Here is a 20,989-nt window from a genome sequence, read left to right on the forward strand (position 1 = left end):
AGAAAACTGCCTGACACAGCTGGTGACAGAGCCAGTGAGGGCAGGTGTCCCACTGGACCTGTTTGTGAACTGAGAAGCACTGGGAGGTGATGTGGCATTTGCAGGCTATCTAGGGCACAGTGATCAGGAAATGAAAGAGATTTAATCCTTGGAGAAGTAAGGAGGGGAGCTCAGCAAACTGCAACTTTCGACTCTGGAGGGAAGACTTCGACCTGTTTAGGAAACTGGTTGACAGAGCTCCTTTGGAGGCAGTTCTGAGGGGAAAAGGGGTCAAGGAAGGCTGGACACTCTTCAAGAAAGAAATCTTAAAGGTGCAGGAGCAGGCCAGTGGCATCATGGTCTGTATCAGCAATAGCATGGCCAGCAGGACCAAGGCAGTGATTGCCCCCTTGTAGTAAGCCCTGGTGAAGCCATACCTCAAATCTTGTGTTCAGTTCTGGGCTCCTCACTGCAAGGACATTGAGGTGTTTTAGTGTGTCTAGAAAAGGGCAATGGAGCTGGGGAAGGATCTGGAGCACAAGTCCTGTGAGGAGCACCTGAGGGAGCTGGGGGTGTTTACCATGGAGAAAAAGAGGATCAGGTGGGACCCTGAAAGGAGGCTGTAGCGAGGGGAGGGTCAGGCTCTTCTCCTGAGTAACAGTGGATAGGACAAGAGAGAACAGGTTCAAGTTGCACCAGGGAGGTTTAGATTGGATACCAGGAAAATCTTTCCTGAAAGGGTTGTCATGCACTGGAATGGGCTGCCCAGTTGAAGTGGTTGAGTCGCCATCCTGGTGAGGTATTTAAAAGATGGGCGGATGTGTCACTTAGGGACAGAGTTTAATGGTGGACCTCTCAGTGCTGGGTCTACAGTTGGACTCTATGATCTTAGGGGTCTTTTCCAACCTAAACAATTCTATGATTCTATGATTACATTTTTCTGACATTCTAGCCATGTTTAGAAAGGAAGTGCTTACACAGCCTCTGTCCTCATTTTCTGTGTCACTAGAGAAATATGGTATCCCAGATAAGGTAGAAACCTGAGGCTATCACTATACCCAATTCAGTAAGAGACCATCCTTACCAGCTAGATATTTTCTTGGATAAAACCAGAGATGTCCCTCACCTCCTTCCAGAATTGACAGTATATTAGGAATACTCCCAGTATAACACCGATGGTGCCAAAAGTATTTGAGTGCCAAATTTGTGATTACAGTGAAACAGCCCTGTGTATTCTGGTTTCACTAAAGAGGAAGGATCAAAACTAATAGTGCAGTTGGCTGTGGTTACTCTGGGTACCTTTCTCTGCACTCTGTCTCGTGTTAAAAGTTTCCATCAGAGGCATTGTCAGGGCAACCAAACTGATGCACTGAGATACATGGTTGCATGTGACTGAAAACTTACCAACCTTCTTAAAGGCATCCCACAGGGGATGCTGGGGATATATTAAAGTCTGTAGAACCTGTATGAATATCAGACCTTCTTTGCACTCTTCAATTTGACATCCAGAGTCAGAAGATAAATGTTAATAATTTTTATACTGTAATAATTTGTATACTGCTGAGCAAAAGTTTTGTTTAAGCTCTGCTGTCCTTTTGAGATTTGTACCAGCTCAGCGGTACGCAAACTTGCATGCTGCTGTCAAGCATCAGTGCATCATATTCAACCCCCACACCACCACAGCAATCTTTTTTTTTGTTCTGACTAATCCTGCATATGGGGTGCAGTGGAGGGGACCCTCCACCTCTGCCAGACCTTCTCTAGTTGGATGTTGCTTTGCTCAGAGATAAGGACAATTCATTTAGCTGTGGTGCATATGTTTTCCTTTTCCAGGTTTTGGGTTTTTTTAATTCCAAAATTGCCATAAATATGCAGAGCATTTCAAACCTTACAGTAAAGGCTAGTTGATGTGCTTACATGGCACACCCTATGTGATTGTCACAAAATAATTTATCCTCATGCAACTGCTGTAGGTACATGCTGTCTTTCCCCATTGTACAGGTTCAGAAATGGGGCAGAGAGAGACAGTGTGACTTTTCCCGACACATCAAGGAAGCCAGAAGCAGAACAGGAATATGTGCAATAAGTGTTCAGCAAGCACAAAAAAATTTTATTTTTTATGGCAAAAACGTCTCTGTGCTCTTTAGTGTTGATAAGAAAATACATTAGAGTTCCTGCCAGGACAGCGTCAAATGCAAATATTTCTCTTATATGTAGTCATAGCTCTTATTTTAAATGATGGAGAGACCTTGGTGAAAATTTTGGTGCCACAATCAAAGTCCTTTTGTCTTGTTCATACATGAAAAGAGCCTGTGAGCAAATCTTAGCATCTAAAGATATACTTTTGTTATTTTCACTTGTATTTGTGGTAAAACAAGTGCTTATTTGGGAAGCCATGAAAACATATGTATCCAGAGGTATATACATATACATAAAACCATACATATTTTTAACTTATGTAAGATCTGTGTCTTCAGACAAACATATAAGAACAGGAACTTTTCTTATTCATATTTTCAGGCAGCAGTTCCGTAAAACATAGGACTGCCTAAAAGTGAACACAGATGCTGATTTCATAAATATTTGCAGATCTGATTTAGAGATTGAAATTAAGAACAAAGTACTGCAGTATGTAACTAGAGATTTAGGAATTACTGATATCTTTTGTTTTCAAAGTGCAGTATTTAGGTTTTCTTTACTTCTTTGTATTTACCTGCAAAGAAGCAAATTCACATTTTTCCTGAAACAATTGACCACTGAGCCCTAAGACTCTATGTAAAATGGTAAAGGGAACTAAACCTCTTTATTCTTGTGTAACTCATTAGCTAAAATCAGATGATTAGAGCTAATGTTTCCATCTAAAACAATTCAAGTGCCTCATTAATGGGGATAGATTTCCTTTGATCTAATTACTTAATGTCCCAAATATATGGGAAATTCAGAGATCAGCGCTGAGAAATCTCTGCAGACCTGGTCACATCTAGAAACGTGAATTTACATGTAGACTTCAGAAATGTTGTTTGAAATGATAATGAGCCTTGTTTAGTCTGCTGGCCATGCTTGGTCAAATGTTTAGTGAAATCACATTGATGATAGCTAGAGAATGAAGATGATGGCTGTTTGCTGAGTATGATTTAATCTCCATTATTATAGGCAAGTGGATTGCAAATTTCCATAATTAAACATCCAGTGCACTGGTCAGATTCTTTTGTAAAGTCTGGTAATTGCTGTTGTTGGGAAAACAGTCCAGCAGGGTGTTGCTGTCACATGATGAGCTTTTGAGGCTGAGCTAATAGGATGCCCTTTTAAAATGTTCTTCATGTTTTCTGCTTTAGAAGCAGAGGATACCATCATGGAGATTTCATCAAAAGAAAATACTCACTTTTTCTCAAACAACACAATCTTTCCTGTGGACCGCTCTTCATTCAAATCTGAATCATCCGCATCCAAGGAAAAACAGTCGTGTTGTGGAGGTATAAAGGTAAAGTAAGAGAAGTTTGAATTTTCCAGTAAGGACTTAGAAAATCTCTCTGGTTTTTTGGTGGTTTTTTTTTTTTTTTTTTTTTTGGTGAGTGATCCCTTTTTAGGTTCTGATTATGTCTTGCTGAGTCAGTATGAAATTATTAGAGGTATTTCTAAGTCACAAGAAAATCTTTTTCAGATCTCTTTTTGCCTAACATTTGACAGTCATCAAATATAATTTGTTGGTTGAGTCTTGCATATTATGAGATCTTCAAGAGCCATCCTGAAAAGTCCTTCTATCTTCCTTATTGCACCACCCAAAGTTAAGAACAGAGCAGACAGATACCACAGGCTGTCAGTACAGACTGCTTAAGACTGTAGCCGTGGTAGTCTCCTGGGCTCTCCAAAGTTGTATTTGTATTATGGTCTGTGTGTTTTGAGTGCTATATTATTAAAGCATTATTGTAATATTCCTTATTCAAGAGAACTCTGCATGAGGTGACTAAGAAATGAAGCTGCAGAAGCATCACCACTGTATCTACATTTCTCTCACCCCCAAGAAGTTTTTCCTGGAGGTAATGGGAGGTCCCTGCTTTGAGCCTCACAATGTAGCTCTGCCTACCTGCTGGTGGGATCTGCTTCTCGGAGGAGCATTGCCCCCTGCTCGGGACACAGGGGCACAGCAGGCAGCACAAAGCTTTGCCTACTGCCTCTACCTTATTTCCAAAATGCTGACACACTCTCTTGGGTGAGGTCTCAAAAATCACCATACTATGGTGAGATGATTTGAGTTACTCAGAAAATGAGTTTTCAGCCTTGGCCCGTTCTTTTCATCATGCACAGTCTTTTCTTCTGTTGCTTTTCCCCCTCACTCACACACACATCTACTTTCAGATATTAATCCAGCTCCCAGTACAGCCAATGACATCAGCAACAGTTGCCCTGAAGTCTAGAAATTTTGAATTTTTTTGTTTTGAAATAGAAGATGAGTTGTATTAATTAAATTTTGTACCATAATCTAATTCTATCATTGCTCCTTCATTTGCTACAACAATAATCCAATCCCCTCAATGAATAAAACTTGTCACAGATTAGCCAGTCAGGAATCATCTTATTAGCTCCAGAAATAGAGAAGCAATAATATTTCAGCTCAGTTTCTTTCTCTTTAAAGAAGTTGTGTCTTCTGGGAACCCAAACCAATGTAACTTATGTATTCCTGTCCGAACTTAGAAAACCTCTCTTTTTTTGTGAACTAACCCTTTTTGAGTTCTGATTAGATCTTGCTGAGTCAGAATAAAATTATTTAAGCTATCTCTAAATCATGAAAAAGTCCGCTTCAGGTTTTGCTTAATGTGTTAAGAAAATAATACGCAGATTCAACAAGTTGTTTTTACCAATTATCAACATTTCTTATCAACCTTCCTGTGTCTTAAAATTGCCTGTATTAACCAGATAGATGTGGTGAAATATCTGCTCACAAGCACTGACAAACCAGAGCAGAATGTGAAATCATCTGTACCTTTCTGTCCCAGCCCTAAATCGGGAGTGTCTTTCCACCACTGCACACCTGGGACAGTTGCAAATCCTGTGAAAAAACTTGTGCTAAAGACACACAGAAGCTTTTCAAGTTGCATTTTACCTATACAACTTTCCTGTAAAAAAAAAAATGTGCTCTCACATTGCTATTTAAAATCCAAGGGCATAAACATACAGAAAATGTAAAATATTATGGCAATATTTGTACTAGAGACTTCATTGAGACCTGCTGCTGTAGGAAAAAAGAACCAGAGAGGGGCTGTGCAAGTTTATTTACCCACAACTGTTTCTGAAGGAGGGATAGCCAGCACTGGATAAAGTGTATTGAACATGACACAGAGATATATTTGAACACAAAAATTTGCATTCAGCAGTGATGTTATTACCACTGCACCTTGTCAGATGAGATGCTGTAAGGAGTTTCGCACTGGAGGTGAGTACATTGCTCAGAGAACCTGTGTACTGGGAGTGTGATTGTCAGAGAGGATAAGGAGAAGCACAGGGCTCTAGACCTCTATTCATATGAAATGTTACTGTCTCTCTTAATTTCTGGGACTGGGCTTTACAGAAAGCATCCATATTCATATTCATATTGAGTCAACACTGCCTGTACCTGAGGGTAGAAAGCAATGTTGTGGTTTCCATGACCAATTTCACTGTGCACGACTATCCCTGGAACTCATAAACTCTACAGGGCTGCATTCAGTGAGGGCAAATTTAGGCAATAGAGCTGCAGGAGCAAACAGATGGTGCTAAGGACCCTGCACTCCCACTACATGCATTTCAGACCAGCCCTCATCTTCCAGTTTAATTTTGTGGGAAAGGGGCTCAGTGTCCACCTTTGAAATATGTACAAAAGCACTGTGAAGGGAGATGGAGTTTAATGTCCAAAGCCCACTCCTGGTTCAGAAGAACATGCTAAAACAGATACAGTGATAACTGAGAGAAAACTGTCTCTACATAACAAAAGGATGGGAGAAGTCTGTCCCCAGGAAAATGCAAGGTGCACTCTAAGGAAAATGCAAGAGATCTTGTAGGGGAAGGACGAGCCTAGAAGAGAATTGCTTGGCAGGTCACTGTTCAACTCACGAAGCATGTAATATTTCAAAATGTCCAAAAACTCACTTCCCCACCAAGCCACACTTAGCATTTACCGTTATGGTTACTGTGTAAGATACTGCCTCCTTAGGAAATCACCAGTTTCTGTCTTTCAACTGAGCAGTAGCTTTGGCATCTACCTGAAATGAGCGGTGGTTGAGAGTCAATTCAGTTTTTATCAATATTGCTCATAAGAGATAGACAAATTAGCAATCTAGCATTTAATAAGATGTAGGAGAACTATTGATGTGGTTATTTGGCAAAAGAAGAGGTAGGAATGCAAAACTTGTTTAAAAATAATTTATAATATCTTCTGTACTGCCTGATTTTATTCACTGTCATTTTTTTCACAGATATTTCTTGGTGCATTGTCTTTTGTTTATTTTGCTAAAGCACTGTCAGGAAGTTATCTAAAAAGTACTATCACGCAAATAGAAAGAAGATTTGACATCCCTTCCTCTTTGGTTGGTGTTATTGATGGAAGTTTTGAAATTGGTATGTGCTGTAGAAACCCATTTTTATTTTCAGAAAAAAGAGTGATGCAATCTGTTGTGAAGAATTGTATGAATCTCCCTGAACCATAAAACTGAGCAAGATTCACCTGGTAAAAATAAGTGGGACTATCAGTATGATTACATTCAATAGGACAGGGTTGCTAATAGAACCAATTCAGCATAGAAATAAAAAAATTGTGATTTGATAAGCTTAGCATGTGGCTAATTTATACTAATAGAAATTTTGAATGTTGAATGGGAATTTGCCTGCCCAGATTTCTGCAGGCAGAAATCCACCTCCCCCACCAGTGTTTGTCCTTTGTGATTTATTAAGCAGCAGGAGGACAAAGCTCTAGCTGTAATCTACATTTCTTGTCTGGTCCCTCTCCTTCCCTCTCACACTAAGGTTTCCAGCATGTCATTGTCTCTTACAATTTCAGATTACTGAATTTATCTCATGGGTGTTCAGTGGACTGTGGTACTCACAGGAATGAAATATTAGCCTAAGTGTATAAAACTCTGATTTCTCCGTTTTCTGCTTTTCTGGTTATTTGCTCTCTTCAGCTGGCACAGTCTTTCTCCTCTTTTCCAGCAGTTTATCCAAAGGTTTATGGTTTTCCTATCACAGAAGGCATTGGGCTCCTGTAGAATGCCTGGAAAGAGGGAGAAAGACCAACCCCATCGGCCCTCTCTCCCTGAAATCAGTGCCTATACTACATACTAGGAATTGTTATTTTAGGGGATCTCTTATCAACAAGCGGTAAAACTCAATTTTCCTTTTGTACTCTCAAAGGGAACCTCCTAATCATAATTCTTGTGAGCTACTTTGGAGCAAAGCTTCACAGGCCAAGAATAATTGGAGCAGGCTGCTTAATTATGTCAGCTGGAACATTCCTAATTGCAATGCCCCAGTTCTTCATGGGACGGTAAGTGCAAAGAGATCAGTGTTTTCCAGCTGGCCTGTGCACACTGAATGGCAGCTCAGTAAAATATTTAGGCATTGATTATGAAGATGGGAATAGGCATATGGGGATGCGGTTACTTAATTTTTTTTTTTTTTTGTGAAAAGATTTATTACTGTAAAGCAAATAATTTAATGTGTACTATTTTCAGTAGTAATCAACTTATTTTTTTATTAGTCTCTGATCTTGACTGGCCACATTTTGATATGGTTTAGGAATTGTTGAAATGTCAGTGAAGAAGTGATGACTAAACTCAAGAAGACAATCTGAGTACCAATCACAAGCCAGAGGATACACCATTGTCTGATAATCTCTTAGTCCAAATTCATGTATCATAGTAGAGCAAAGTGCCTGCTAAACTGAAATGAATCGCTGACAAAAAAAGAGCCAACAGGACAATTGTCATGTACTGCTGCAGTATAAATAGAGCTCTGTTTATCCCCTGTAAACTATCACTGGTGATGGATGCAGATGGATTCATATGGATGCAGATGAAATTTGCATTTAAGTGCTATAAGCCTATCTGGTAGTAGCAGATCTGATTGCTTTTTCTTATCAGTACTTGTGAATAAATACAACTTCGTTTTCTAAACAGATACCGATACGAAAGATTCCCTTCCACCATCAATTCGACTGCTATCATCTCTCCATGTCTGCAGGATAAAAACCAAACTCCACTCTCAGCCTTGGAAAAATCTCAAGCAAAAATAAATTCAGGTGAGAATGTTAAATATTGGGGCTGGTAGCGCTCACTATCATCAATGTTTCCCAAATCCTTCTGTCAGGAGATCCCAGTTTTTGTTAGAAGTGAAAGAGTTTTCTAAAAAGGGATGTGGTAACAAATTTATAAAACCAGCAAAACTGTAGTATCTTTGAGACAGCTCATGCTAAAAATTTGTCTACCTTAAGCTGTTTCACAGTTTTCCTACTGTTTCTCCTACAACAGAAGTATTTTAGGAGCCCTGAGCTTTCAGTGTCAAACTGTTGTTACAAACACATCGTTGTTGTCTCTTGTTGTGTACACAGGATGTGAAAAGGAAGCAGGCTCTTCCATGTGGATCTATGTTTTACTCGGAAATCTTTTGCGTGGAATAGGTGAAACCCCCATCCAGCCCCTGGGAATTACATACATCGATGATTATGCTGTTGAAGAGAATGCTGCCTTATACATTGGTAAAGTAAATATTGGGTTTTTTCCTAATGGATTTTTCCCCAGAGGAGACTGAGTCATTCTGAATAATGGAATGAATGTTATTGAATTAAGTTGCCCTGATTGTTTTGTTTGCATAATTTCCAATATTAAAGTTTATTTAACAGTCATGTACACTCAAGGGACCAAGTTCTCATTTAATTATACCAGCACAGTTCCATTATCTTAATTTGGTGAAAGAATTTGACCTTGGGTTCCTGCTGTTACCCTAATCTTCCTAATTCTTCTGGATGTGGACTGCTGAGCATCTGTGCACATTCAGTTCTCTGGAAAGTGATAAAAACATGCACTCTTTTAAGCACTTAAAATAGAATTTCAGTGAGCACTCAAAACATTCCCTCCAGATTCATGTGGAATTATAAGCAGTAGTGCTGAAACTTTAGAAAGTTGGTAGCACTGTTTTCTTGTGTTCATTGTCTGACCACTGCACATTCACCAGAAATATTACCTAAAAAATCCTATCTCATCAGCATCTGCTCTTGACAAGTTTCCAGCCAGGCAAAATGCAAAAAATCAGATTCTCTCTGTAAAAGATTCAGATTCCCAGATTTCCAGGTGAATTTTGCAAATTCAAAGTATTCAGAAAGTTTGGCTGCAGGTATATTGAAACATATTAACACTGGAAACCTCCCAAAAGCAAAGCGGTTTCTCAGCCTGTTCAGGGCCTACCTCAACTTAAAGTGATCATTTAAATTTACAAAATGACATTTGCTTTCCAGTTACTTTAATCTTGTCAACTAAAGCATTTCTAGCAGTTATAGATGGGTGCTGCTATTGAGTTTAGGCCATTCCGGTTCCTGACATTTTTCCTTCAGGCTGAATTTAACTCTTTAATTGGATAACAGTAAAAAGCATCATTGTCATGGGGAAAATTGTATTGATGCCTTTTTTTCTTCTTGAAAATATTTCAATTTGTGTAACTGTATCACTTGTTACCCATCACATTCCATAATCTGCTGCTAGATGCAGAAGAACCAGTGCCCTTTTTAGCTCAGGAGTGTAACAGTCTCCTGTTTTCTATTCCAGGGTGTGTACAGACAGTGGCGATTATAGGGCCAATATTTGGCTTTCTCCTGGGATCCCTGTGTGCCAAACTTTATGTTGACATTGGCTTTGTAGATCTGGGTAAGTCAGAACTCTCAGGCTTTAAAAATCCAGTCAGGCTCCTCATGCCTATTTTCGGCCAAGAACTATCTGGTTATCTTCTAGGCATGAGGAGCTATCAGGGGTAGAGTAGGCACTTCATGAAATGACAAGGATGACAGCAGTGTAGGGGTCCATGCAGAACAGGCTGGCAAGAAGGATAGGTGTAGAGCGGGAAAGAGGTCTCACTCTTCCTCAGCACCAGCAGATCTGCAGCAGGTGCCTCCAAGAGGTGCTCTGGTGAGGAGGCTCTGGGGAGATAATGGGAGCCAGGAGGAAGCAGGACTGAGGCTCAGGATCCTATGTGCGCTTTTTTAATATCCTGTTGTTGCCACCTGGAAAAGTGGTTTGGCAGGGGGTACCGAATCTCCCGATTGCCCTCCTTCTGAGAAAACAGGAAGAAAGAAAGCAGGAGGAAAACTATTTTTCCCTGGGGCTTTTGTGCACAACAGCCTGACTGGGAGCAAGTGAGTGGCCACCCGGACTTCCCCATTTGCTGGTCCTTGCAGCAGCTCTGGGGCTGTGCAAGTGGCACAGCAGGTCAGGGCTAGGCCGCTGCTGTGCCCCAGCAATCAGCAAGTCCTCACCGTGTCCCCACAGCTGCTCCTGCAAAATGCCCATAGTGACACACAACACAGCTACACCTGGTGAGGTGGGCATGGAAAGTCCCTCCAAAACCACCTTCCTTATTATCAGCAAATATTCTCAAAATTTATTTATTTGTTTCTTCTTTTCCACTTTCTCCAGACAGCATCACAATAAGTCCCAAGGACGTGCAGTGGGTGGGAGCGTGGTGGCTGGGATACCTGATAGCTGGGGTGATCAGCGTCCTGGCCGGCATCCCCTTCTGGTTCCTGCCCAAGCACCTCCCAAAACCTGAGAGCAGGAAGGACTCCAGCACCTCTTCCGAGCAGTCAAAGTTCATCATTGAGGAAAACAAAGACCAACACGCACCCTATCAGCAACAAGCGAAGCTTGCCGAGATGGCAAAAGGCAAATCACTGGAGTTTTCTTCCTGATCGTTGAGTTTTTCTCTCAAAGGCTTTTAGACTTAAAAATTTTATACTTTCTGCGGCCCTATCTTAATGGCATCAGAATTATGATTTTTACATGAGATTTCACTCTCCAATGCATATAGTAACTGTTGCAGATGTGGTGGTCAGAAAAAAAAACAACCCTCAGTTTTTGCTAATTTTTTTTCCTGTAAGTTCATGCATTAGGAAAACATGTACAATATCTATCAGAATATAGATGGGCACAGACCAGCTACAGTATTAGAGAAGGCTTCCTGGATTTAGACAGGAGCTGTTTCGCACAATTGCATTTCCTTGGCCCTGCTTTGCCAAAAGCATTTTCCCTCAGTACTTGAATCTGTACCTCAACATGTTTGTGCTTCCTGTCAGCTGTGCTGAGCACTCTTTGCCCCAAATTAAGCTAAACGGTGCTGCGGCTGTTGAGGACACATAGAAACCAAATCATTCCTAGCTTATAATGAAAAGAAGGTTTATAAAACAAGATATCTCTTCTGGGAAATTTATGATTAGTATTTTGCTCCACTGTTCCCCCATCCAGAAATGGGGGAGCTGTTAGGAACATCACAGAACTTCACAGATTCCCTTTGAAATGTTCTGCAGTTTTGGGTTTTTTTGGAAGGTGCACACATATTACAAAGCATTGCTCACAGCAGTTATTCGCTCTCTGACCTGCTTGTTATTTCTGCTGTTTTGTCTTCCAGACTTCTTGCCATCACTGAAGAATCTCTTTGGGAATCCAGTTTACAGTCTGTATTTGTGTGCAAGTATCATTCAGTTCAATTCTTTAATTGGCATGGTGACATATAAGCCAAAGTACATTGAACAACAGTACGGGCAGACATCTTCAAAAACTAACTTTGTTATAGGTAATGCTATATCTGCTTCTTGATATCTTTAAAATGGACATTTTAGGAGTGGCACGTAGGAAAAATTGTATTTTTTTAGGGTATTTTTATTTCTTCTCCTTCCTTGTCTGACTTTAAGTAATAGCTTATAGAAGGTAAGCTATTTCATTTTTGCTTCAGCACTAGGTAACTCGGAGTTTATCTATGCAGGAGTTACTGTAAAAGTTTACATAATTTGATACCTTAATTCCCATTTAACTGGAAATTTGAAAAGTAATATATGTACAACACAAGAAAATAACTGAGAAATAGTTTTTAAATAGTTTACATAAATTTATCATCAGACAGATCTGCTGCCTTGATGGCTTCCGATTTGTTTCAACAAAGCAAAGATCAGTTCAGTGAGTGCTAAAGGTGACTCTCTGAAGAGAATGGTGTTAAATAAAAGGAAGTCAAGTCATATCCCAAGCTGTCCCATACAGTACAAGAGAGAGAAGCTGCTTCAGCCTTTGGGTACTGAGATGGACATTTTTGTAGCTGTCTTCAGGAGGGTGGACTTGACTGCCTGGTTGCTGAACCTGCATGTGGGGTTCAGCTCCAGAGGTCCAAGGCTTCAATAGCATTAAACAGCAAAGAGGTTTACGTCTACCCAACACAGAGGGAACTGCCTTGTTTCAGATCAGCATTAGTTGCACAGCAACAGAGGTATATATATGCAGAAAAGCTGTAATGATCCATTGTGCTATGTTAATTCCTTAAAGATAGAAGCTGGAATTTCCTGGCACGAAACTCCTCAAAGCAAGGAGAAATCTTCAAGTATAGTTGATGCCCAAAGAAAGTTCAGAAAACAATCCCTACATTCAGTGTAGTACTTCTCATTGTATTTAAAGATTTTCTGGAGCTAAGCTTTCAGGTATGTGCAAACGGAGTGAGGATTGCGAACCATTTGATTTCTCTGAGCATAGGGACTATATCCAACACAGACTGTGTGATGGCTTGGTTAGGGAAGGATCCTGCTGGGTGGCTATCTCTGCAATAAGGTGGTTTTTCCTCCTACTTTTCCTTTGTCTCCAAATCCACTCTTCCTAAGAAACCTGACAGCTGACTCAACTCACAGTGTTTATTTCTCTTTCACTCCCTCTTTTACTCTTTCTTCTTCTTTTTTAGAGAACAGTTTCTATCACAACCTCTGATAGATATCAAAATTGTCAGAGCAATTTGAAGCACAAAAAAAAAAAAAAAAAGCAGGTCTTGCTCCAGCTTTCATAACGTTAGATAAACCTAAATTTGTCCTCTAGGAATCAGCAGATGACTCCATTGACAACCTAATTATGGAAAAAATCACCTAGCTTAAGATATTGGAAGAGCATTATCTAAACTTTATCCATAATCTCTCTGTCAAAGAACCAGCAAAGAAGCATGTCCTTGGGAGTAAGTTTTTCAAAGCTGTCCCAGCACCTTTGTAACACTCCAAGGATCACTCTAATTCTGGACAAAATAAAATGCCCTGACTGAAGATCTTTTATGTTTTGTTCCTTCATCTCCTTGCTGCAGCTGTTTTTGTGGCTGACAAGGTTAGTCCATTGAGCTGGGGTTTTCATTAATACATATTTTTCTGTTTGATTTCAGGTCTTATTAATATTCCTGCTGTGGCCTTTGGCATATTCTCTGGAGGACTGATCATGAAAAAATTCAGAATAGGTGTTTTAGGGGCTGCAAAACTTTCCTTGGGATCATCTTTCTTTGGTTACCTTTTGCTCCTCTCATTGTTTGTGATGGGCTGTGAGAACTCGGACGTGGCTGGACTGACTGTGTCGTACCACGGGTATGCTGGGAAGGCCATGCTTCAGCAGAAAGGGCTACTGGAAACCAAACTCCTTCCTCATTTTATTTCACAAAGTATATATTATTGAAAGGAGAGTGACTGACCTGAATATGCTTCCCAGAAATTTGATTCAAATCGGTGGAAACCACTCCATTCCAGCGGGCATTGTGTCATGACCTTCTCATGATTATGGCATAAACCAGAGGGGTTTATGTCACAAGTGCAGATTATTTTTCTGATTACTTTTTAATTATTATTGTCATGGGACCCATCCTTTGAGCCCAGTGATTCCTGGAAATGTGAGGAGCTCAGTAGGGGGGATGAGATTCAATTAATTGTTTCTTGCCTCTGTGTGCCTGGCATTTAATAGCCTTTGAACTCAAAACTTAAGGATGCATGGATTAACCATTATGTTAATCACGAGGTACACCTGAGGCTAACATTTCTGCCCATGCTATTACTCTGTAAAACTAACTTTTTGGGAGGAGTTTCCAGCACTGACTCACAGCAGCCCCAGTAGCTGCTTCACTGGTATCTGATGACTGAATTTGGCAGAGAGCTGTCCTGCAAGGTATCAGACACTCAGTTTAAATGAATCCCATTCTGATAAATTTCTCGGTAACTTCTACAGAGACCATTTCCCATGAGTAATTCAGTCCCTTCTTTGCCACTTGCCTAGTTGTGTTAAAACTGCATCAAGCTTCAGATAACTAAAACCTTAGAAAATCTGAGAAAATGCATGAATATAAATTGTTAGTTGTCCCCCTTAATAAAATACATGCTATCTCACAGTAGGTGGTGTGATACTGTGAAAACCTTTGTATAACAGAGAAAAAAGGATTTACACTGCTGTGTGGTTGTGAAGAGACAACCTTTAATGGGCTACAGAGGGAAGGTCTGGCCCAGTGCACCTGGAAGAGAGCATAACCCATGAGGTGATCATGATTTCCTCCACATCTTCTAGACAACACCTTTGCAATTTCTCTTTTTCCACAGAACTAAACCAATGACTGATTACGAGCAAGCCCTGTTTTCAGAGTGCAACTCAGGCTGCTCATGTTCCAAGAACGACTGGGACCCCATCTGTGGGGAAAACGGAGTTACCTATGTTTCCGCCTGTCTCGCTGGCTGCCAGGCATCCAACGGCAGTGGGAAAAACACCGTAAGACAATCTTTCGTTTCCATAAGAGATGCGATAATTCTTTCTGATACAACTGGGTCTGTCAGAGTAAGTGGATTAAAATTGAGCATGGCGCATCCTCTTGAGCCCTGAAATCCTCAGGGTTTTTTAGCAATCTGCCACACGCATTTAAAATTTTCTCGCTGTTGCCAGCAGAAATCACAAGCAGAGAATGTTGGAGGCTTTTCTTTTTTAGCTGTTGGCTACCAAGACTGTTGAAAAAAACTAATAACTACATTAATCAACAGTTGATACTTTATAATTTTGTCCTTCATTGAATAAGCCTTTTCCTTTTGTAAAACATTTCCCCCTTTGGATGTAAACTTTCAGCCACCCAGAAAAGCATGATAAGATATTCCTAAACATCTACTTCCCCGCCGTTTAGGTTATCATACACTTTTGCCCACTCTCTTCCAGGTATTTTTTAACTGCAGCTGCGTGGGAACCTTTGAATCTTCACAAAGCTCCTCAGCTGTGGTGGGACCATGTCAAAAAGGAAATGAGTGTCCCAGGATGTTTCTGTATTTTCTAGTAATATCAGTTATCACTTCATACACTTTGTCAGTAGGTGGCACACCCGGATACATACTGCTTCTAAGGTAAGCAATAATTTCTGCTAGCATTGCCAAATGTTTTCAAAGTGTTTTGACATGTGACTGGTACTCCCTCCCCTCCTGGTATTCCTAGTATTTTTCTCTTTGTTTTGAAGATTGGTTTAGCATGAGATTTTTTTTTTCCTGTTGTGATAAGCACAGATTTGTTGAATGCATGTCCCAGTGTATATTTAACTGCTGGAACTATTTATCTATCACTGACTGTAAGCTTTGAAGCTAATTTTAGAAAGTACAAAAGGTATTTAATACTACCAGTGCTTAATCTGGATTTTTGTCAGCTTCTTGCGATTTTTGGATTCCAAGTCCTGTTCTGCTCTGTTTTGGAAATCTTTCTTTCTCAGTTCCTTTTTCCAAATTATTTCCAGATGGGCACATTCTGCTTCTCAAACAAAACAACAGTAAATCCAGTCTAGCTAATCTTTAGTATTATAACTGTGTTTTCTTACCCCCAAATTCTCTTTGGTTTTGAATCAAATTTTCTGGACCAGGCCCTGTCTCATTGCTGGTATCTTTAAACCACATAGACAATGCCAGTGTTAGAACTGGCTGAACATAGACCATATGGAAAAACCTAAATAAAGAAATGTGACTTCAGCTACGATTCCATCACAATCCTTGAACCAGAATAAATATTCACGCAGAGACTTTCAGAAATGGTTGAGGTGAGGATCCTTCTCCACTGCCCTGCACAAACACTGCCAGTGAGGTGTATACAAGCTGCATAGCTTTCCTCACACACCTTGCAGGGTTACCACTGAGTGCTGGAAAACCACACAGCATCTCTCTCTCCCCAAGGGCTCACTCCAAGAACAATCGTACTGTAATCTATTTTAGACAATTTTTACTGAAGCTTCTGCACAGCTGAACTGTCCATGTGCCAAGATGAGGATGATTCATGAGTGGAGAGCTTGCAGAAAAGCCTTCAGGATTTACACCAGATCGCTCTCTGTGGTTGCTTCTGACATGCTGGATAAATATGGGCATAGAGCTATGCAGGGATGCAGTTCCCTTCCCCTTTCCCTCTACATGATATCTTGCTTCTATCCATAAGACATATGGTGGGAAATGTACAGATCTGGTACCACGCAGGGCCTCAAAATCATGGTAGCCATGCTCAACCTCCTGCTTTTCTTCTTGTCTCCACTGCATAAAAAGTTTGGGAGGAGATTTCATAGCTGAACACATACACGCTTAAATCACACAGAGTTGCCTTCCCTTCTCAGCCCTAAGAACTTGCTCTTAGGGTTCTTACTGCTTAATCGATTTAGTTAAAAAAGCTTAGAAAGGTTTTCAATTACGATACTAAACCACTTTGTTATATGAAATCAGCAAAACAGTTTTATTGGTTCTGCTCCAAAGCTTCTATTGCTGTTGAAAATCATTTTACTTTGAGAGACATTTAACTGAAGCTGAGAAGTTATGTGTTTTCCTGCTGGATTGAAGGCATCCACCTTTGATGTGCAACTAAATAAAACATGTTTCAGTAAGTTCAATCCTTTTTTTTTTTTTTTTCTGCACTGCAAATGACCTGTGGGCACAATTCCACTTTAAGCTCATGCTTACTTTTCTCTTTTTTGAAATCTTTCACTGACTTGACTTTCTCCAAAAATCTGGCTGAATTGGAAGTGTGCTTCTGTTACCAGAAGGAAAGTAAATTATCTTTGAATACAAGTAGTCCCAAGGTCAAATTGCAGACTTCATTATGTATTTTTTTCCAATTATGTGTTTTAAAAATCATTCAGTATTCAGTAATCTCTGTTAAGATTCCAGCACTTAAGCAAGCTGATGTTTTCAGATGAGCAGATATCGTTGCACCTGCCATGGAGCACAAATACAGCTACATCCCTAAAAGCCTGTAAGATGTAGTGACATTTACTTTGATGATTTGCGCACTGAAGTCATTGAAATATGCTTACAGCGGGTGACCAGGTCATTTGCTGAAATGCCATTTTGGTGGTATTAGTCTAATTACAGTAGCCAAGGAACTTGGGACAGCCCAGTTTTGGAGAAAAAAGCCCTGCAGTTCAGATAGCTGTTGTTCAAGCACCAGCTATTAATAGCAGGCGATTAGGCAGTGAAAAGGAAGTCTCAGATCTCCCTAAGAGGTCTGGCTATCACTCAGGATCACAAAGGACTCCTGTTTCCGTGCAAAGACAATACAAAGAATAAAACAATTTTTTTTCATCTGAAAGAGAATACTTTTTTGCAGGATATTAATCCTGTGAAACACATATTAAATATCCAGTTATTGGCTTTATTTTCCACTTTTTGCTTTCTATGCCCTCAGATGAGTTTAGGAGAACTCTAGGCTGAGGCATGCTTATGTAGCAAGTGTCTGGTAGGAGAGCAAGACTCTGTTCTTCCAACTTAAAATCATTTTACAGTCATGCCCTTGTAGATGGGAATGCTTGTATAAGCCACAATCAACAGATTGAATGATGATAATCCATGACTGGGGCATTAGAGAATAAAGTGTTGAAAACTATCACTGGTGGGGGACAATAGAGTTCATTCTGAAATGTCTTCATTATTTTTTAAAACATATTCCCAATTACATTAATTTCTGCAGAAGCAGAGGCCATCCTAGTTCAGAGCACACAGACTGTACCTCCAGAGTGCTATGTTCATCCATAGTGACAATTGAATTTCAGTCCATTTTATTTTTTCTGACTTATATTTAATGGAATGACTGTGACAAAAGTTTTATTAATTACCATATTGATATACATGTTACCCCACATACCAAAAATGTCCTTGTTTTGTCATGTGGCTGGTACTACTCACTTGCCAAAATCAAACATATACGCAGATTTGTGCTGGATTAGGGATTGTAATAGTCAGTCTGGTACATGCTGGGAGAAACAGCACATTTGAGTAGCTGGTGGGGGAGCAGGTGATTCCTGCTAATCTGAGAGGCTCCATACACACACACTGCTGATCACATGGATGGGAAAGGCAGCTGTTCTCCTGCCCACCACCTCCCCCTCCCTCAAGGAGCCAAGATGATGGTCTAAGGTGGGAGCAGGGCTCATCTGGAGCCAGAAGAACTGGATGTGTGTGTTGGACTCACCCTGCAATCTCAGAAGAGTCCAAATGCAAATGGTCTGCTCTGTCAGAGAATGGCTTGGAAGATTTACCTTTACAGGAGTTGTGATCCTGATCCTAGATAGAGTGCAATGAAAAGTGAGTGCCTAAATACCTTGTACTAGCCTGGGATTTGTCCTGAATTTAATGGAGTTTCTAACTGAATAAAACCATCCAATGGCTGCATGATTTCACTATCAATTTTCTTATCCTGTATTAGTAACACTTAAGTGCTGATATCATCTGAAAATCCACAACCACCTTAAAATGTGATGCTGAATATAGGTGTTCAGAATTCCTGGATGCCGTTCTGATTTTATCACCTTTTTTACATATTTCTGCAATTTGGTTAAGGTCTGTGACAATAAGGAGGAAAAAGTAACATTTCTTTCCTTTCTCTTGCTTTCTATTTGTGTTCTTATTATATACACCTGATGCTTTATTTCTATTTAACACCTTTTTTATTATTATTATTTTTAGATGCATTAAACCCCACTTGAAATCATTTGCACTTGGTATCTATACCCTGGCAATAAGAGTACTTGGTAAGTCTGTACTCCTGAGTCGGTTTTAATACACTCCTCACTAATCATTTCTCTTAGAATTAAGCTTTGATTGTTGGAAAGAACAATGTCTATCTGCAAATAAATATCATATGATTAAAAAAAAAGGTTGGAAAAAGGAAATTGCTTTGTACTTCATAAATCACATAACTATGTGTTAGGTATAGTTAAAATACACAAGGCCAATATTTATAGAGATGTGATCCTTTAGATGGAGCTAACATCAAAACTACATCTTGTCCCCTTACTCAGCAAAAAGCATAAAACAACAGCTATGGCTGAGAATTTGTGATTGCTTTTCAGGCATATATTCACTAGTTTCTAAGGGAATTAATCTGATTACAGGTGTGCCTGGGGGCGGGGTTCACTGCAGCCTTGTGCTACAACCACCTGAAATCAAGGGTAACATGAGATGCCAATGAACTGGAAATTCTAAAGTCCTCTAGGTCTTCATGGAAAAAAAAATAGCAAGAAGCAAGTCACCTATTTAAATGAGCTGAGTTGGATGAACTGGATGAAATTCCATCAAAACTAGCTTTTGGCTTCTTTCTTACACCTTTGCAGGCCAGAATTTTCTCTCCAGGCTTACTTTCTTCTCCAGCAACCCTGGGTGGCTTCCCAGGTGACACAGAGTCCAGGATGTTCCCATCAGCACATGAAAAAGGCTTTTCCTTTCCATCACCCCCAAGAACTGCAGCAGGTTTGCCCCTGCCACAGCAGGATCTCAAGATACTTGGAGGATTCCTGCAGCCCCACTGCAGGTTCCCAGCCCCACTGGGAACCCCCTTCTCATCCCCCACCCGACATACAGGACACTCCTACACCCAAGCTGAGCAGACTCCATGGCTCTCAAGAAAGGAGAAGTATCTCCTATTTTTTTTCCCCAGAGATGTCCCACAGGGTGAGGAAACCAAACCGTGGCCAGCACTCCAGCACTGACTTCCACAGGCTTTTTGATGTTTTGTCATGTTTTCCTGGCTTCCCACAGGGAGGAAAGGGTGGTGTGTGCCTGGGCAGCACAAGGCACGTCTTCTCAAACCAGCAAACAGGGAGGAAGTGTCATTGCTGAATAGAATATATTATTCAATGTTCTGCATGAACGTGCCTCTAGATCAGAACTGATCACCCTGGAAAGTAAATTTCTTACCTTTATTTATTTGTTAAATACACCCAGCGGGGATTCCAGCCCCAGTGTATTTCGGAGTAGCCATAGATACCACTTGCCTGAAATGGGGAAGCAAAAGATGTGGGGGAAGAGGAGCGTGCAGACTCTATGACTCCAGTGCACTCAGGTAACTGCTCTTCTCCATTCATTCTTTAACTTTTGTTCTTAAAGTAAATCTACACCTGGCACTGGTAGAAGAATTTCTATCAGAAAATTTGAGTGAAAGACTTGAAACTGAATGAAAGGCTCTGACTAACAATATTAACAATAATGCTCACCTTTCACCATTCTTTTTTGATTCAATCTCTTTTTTGGGGGAGGGGCAGATCATCTTGTTTCAGTATCAGCTGGTAATAATTGTCACTTAATAATTCACCAAAAAAAGTCGTGTTGAAACCTCAATTTTATGCTTAAAGCTTCCCTCACCTTTCAGGGTCTCTGCTGTCATTGTGTGTGTGTGTGTGTAAATAAGTTATTAAACCTCATTTTTCTCCATGTTGGAGCTGGATCAAAAAATGGAAGGCAAAGGTGCCACAAAACATGCTTGGCTTACCTAGAGGCTTAAGTGCAGAGTTGTCTTTATCAATCTATTGCTAGAAGACAGTAATTGGCTGAACTGCATTTGTGAAAGGCTTCACCAGAAATGAAGAATGGAATAACAATGGTAAGAGGAAAACGGGAGAACAGGTTGTACCTTCTCCTACCACAAGGAAAATAAACATGAGAGGAGGGTACATCTTGTTTTGAAAACTTGAAGGAAAGAGCAAAATCTCTTTTTACTAATAAAACATTATG

The 20,989-nt window shown here is 40.2% G+C and overlaps 1 protein-coding gene across 8 annotated transcripts in view; it reads left to right on the forward strand.

The window, feature by feature from the left end:
* The window catches only part of SLCO1C1 (solute carrier organic anion transporter family member 1C1), a 53,030-nt gene that overhangs the window by 1,266 nt on the left and 30,775 nt on the right, over nucleotides 1-20,989 (forward strand). For 5 of the 8 annotated variants that reach the window (XM_042050236.1, XM_042050235.1, XM_042050232.1 and 2 more), the window contains exons 2-14: nucleotides 3,315-3,460; nucleotides 6,429-6,570; nucleotides 7,363-7,495; nucleotides 8,127-8,248; nucleotides 8,558-8,704; nucleotides 9,768-9,866; nucleotides 10,632-10,877; nucleotides 11,620-11,784; nucleotides 13,393-13,588; nucleotides 14,585-14,750; nucleotides 15,186-15,367; nucleotides 18,947-19,011; nucleotides 20,204-20,321. In XM_042050236.1, coding sequence (XP_041906170.1) covers nucleotides 3,315-3,460; nucleotides 6,429-6,570; nucleotides 7,363-7,495; nucleotides 8,127-8,248; nucleotides 8,558-8,704; nucleotides 9,768-9,866; nucleotides 10,632-10,877; nucleotides 11,620-11,784; nucleotides 13,393-13,588; nucleotides 14,585-14,750; nucleotides 15,186-15,367; nucleotides 18,947-19,011; nucleotides 20,204-20,321 — 1,927 coding nt within the window. Of the gene's footprint in view, nucleotides 1-3,314; nucleotides 3,461-6,428; nucleotides 6,571-7,362; nucleotides 7,496-8,126; nucleotides 8,249-8,557; nucleotides 8,705-9,767; nucleotides 9,867-10,631; nucleotides 10,878-11,619; nucleotides 11,785-13,392; nucleotides 13,589-14,584; nucleotides 14,751-15,185; nucleotides 15,368-18,946; nucleotides 19,012-19,593; nucleotides 20,322-20,989 lie in introns of those variants that run through there. The other 3 variants (XM_042050241.1, XM_042050240.1, XM_042050242.1) reach the window with 3 other exon arrangements.

Source organism: Corvus kubaryi, unplaced genomic scaffold (assembly GCF_017639235.1).
Source record: "Corvus kubaryi isolate FWS band 111438036 unplaced genomic scaffold, C.kubaryi_AGA036_p1.0 72, whole genome shotgun sequence".
NCBI lineage: Eukaryota > Metazoa > Chordata > Aves > Passeriformes > Corvidae > Corvus > Corvus kubaryi.